At 50.3% G+C, this 626-nt stretch overlaps 1 protein-coding gene across 1 annotated transcript in view; it reads right to left on the minus strand.

The window, feature by feature from the left end:
- Positions 1-3: 3 nt before the first annotated feature.
- OTOS (otospiralin) overlaps positions 4-626 on the minus strand; it is a 2,515-nt gene continuing 1,892 nt past the window's right edge. The window contains exon 3 of the mRNA XM_010131034.1: positions 4-188. Within this exon, the coding sequence (XP_010129336.1) occupies positions 4-188 (185 nt within the window). The remainder of the gene's footprint in view (positions 189-626) is intronic.

The raw sequence follows: 626 nt of genomic DNA on the forward strand, positions 1-626 counted from the left end.
CGGTTAGTGCTCGTGTTTGGGGACATGGTAGCCAAGGTGACTCCCGAAAGGGAACTGGGCAAAGAAGGCTCTGGCCATGTCATCAATCCTGTTGTAGTCTCCCAGAGTCCGGAAATACTCCACGTAGGACCAGAAATCGCTGGATGAGAAGGGCCAGTATGGCAAAGCTGGAGATTCCCGGTAGAGAGCTAAATAAAACATACTGCAGATTACTGTAATAGGAAGTGTTTTTGTTGAAAGCCAGCGTGCTTTGGGGGTGTGATTCCCTTGGGGGGCTCTTTCCCCACGGCAAGGGGGTGCCCGTGAAAGAGCTCTTCTAGGTAGGCTAAAGGAAGCAGGCTCCGGAAATGGAAAGGAAAGATTCCCGGTAGAGAGCTAAATAAAACATACTGCAGATTACTGTAATAGGAAGTGTTTTTGTTGAAAGCCAGCATGCTTTGGGGGTGTGGTTCCCTTGGGGGGCTCTTTCCCCACGACAAGGGGGTGCCCGTGAAAGAGCTCTTCTAGGTAGGCTAAAGGAAGCAGGCTGAGGAAGTGGAAAGGAAAGGCATTGCCGTTTGGGGACGGCTGCTGCATTTGTGTCTGCTCTAGGAATGTCTGAGAAAATGTGAAATAGTCCTTGAAAC

This window comes from Buceros rhinoceros, unplaced genomic scaffold, assembly GCF_000710305.1.
Source record: "Buceros rhinoceros silvestris isolate BGI_N320 unplaced genomic scaffold, ASM71030v1 scaffold8742, whole genome shotgun sequence".
NCBI lineage: Eukaryota > Metazoa > Chordata > Aves > Bucerotiformes > Bucerotidae > Buceros > Buceros rhinoceros.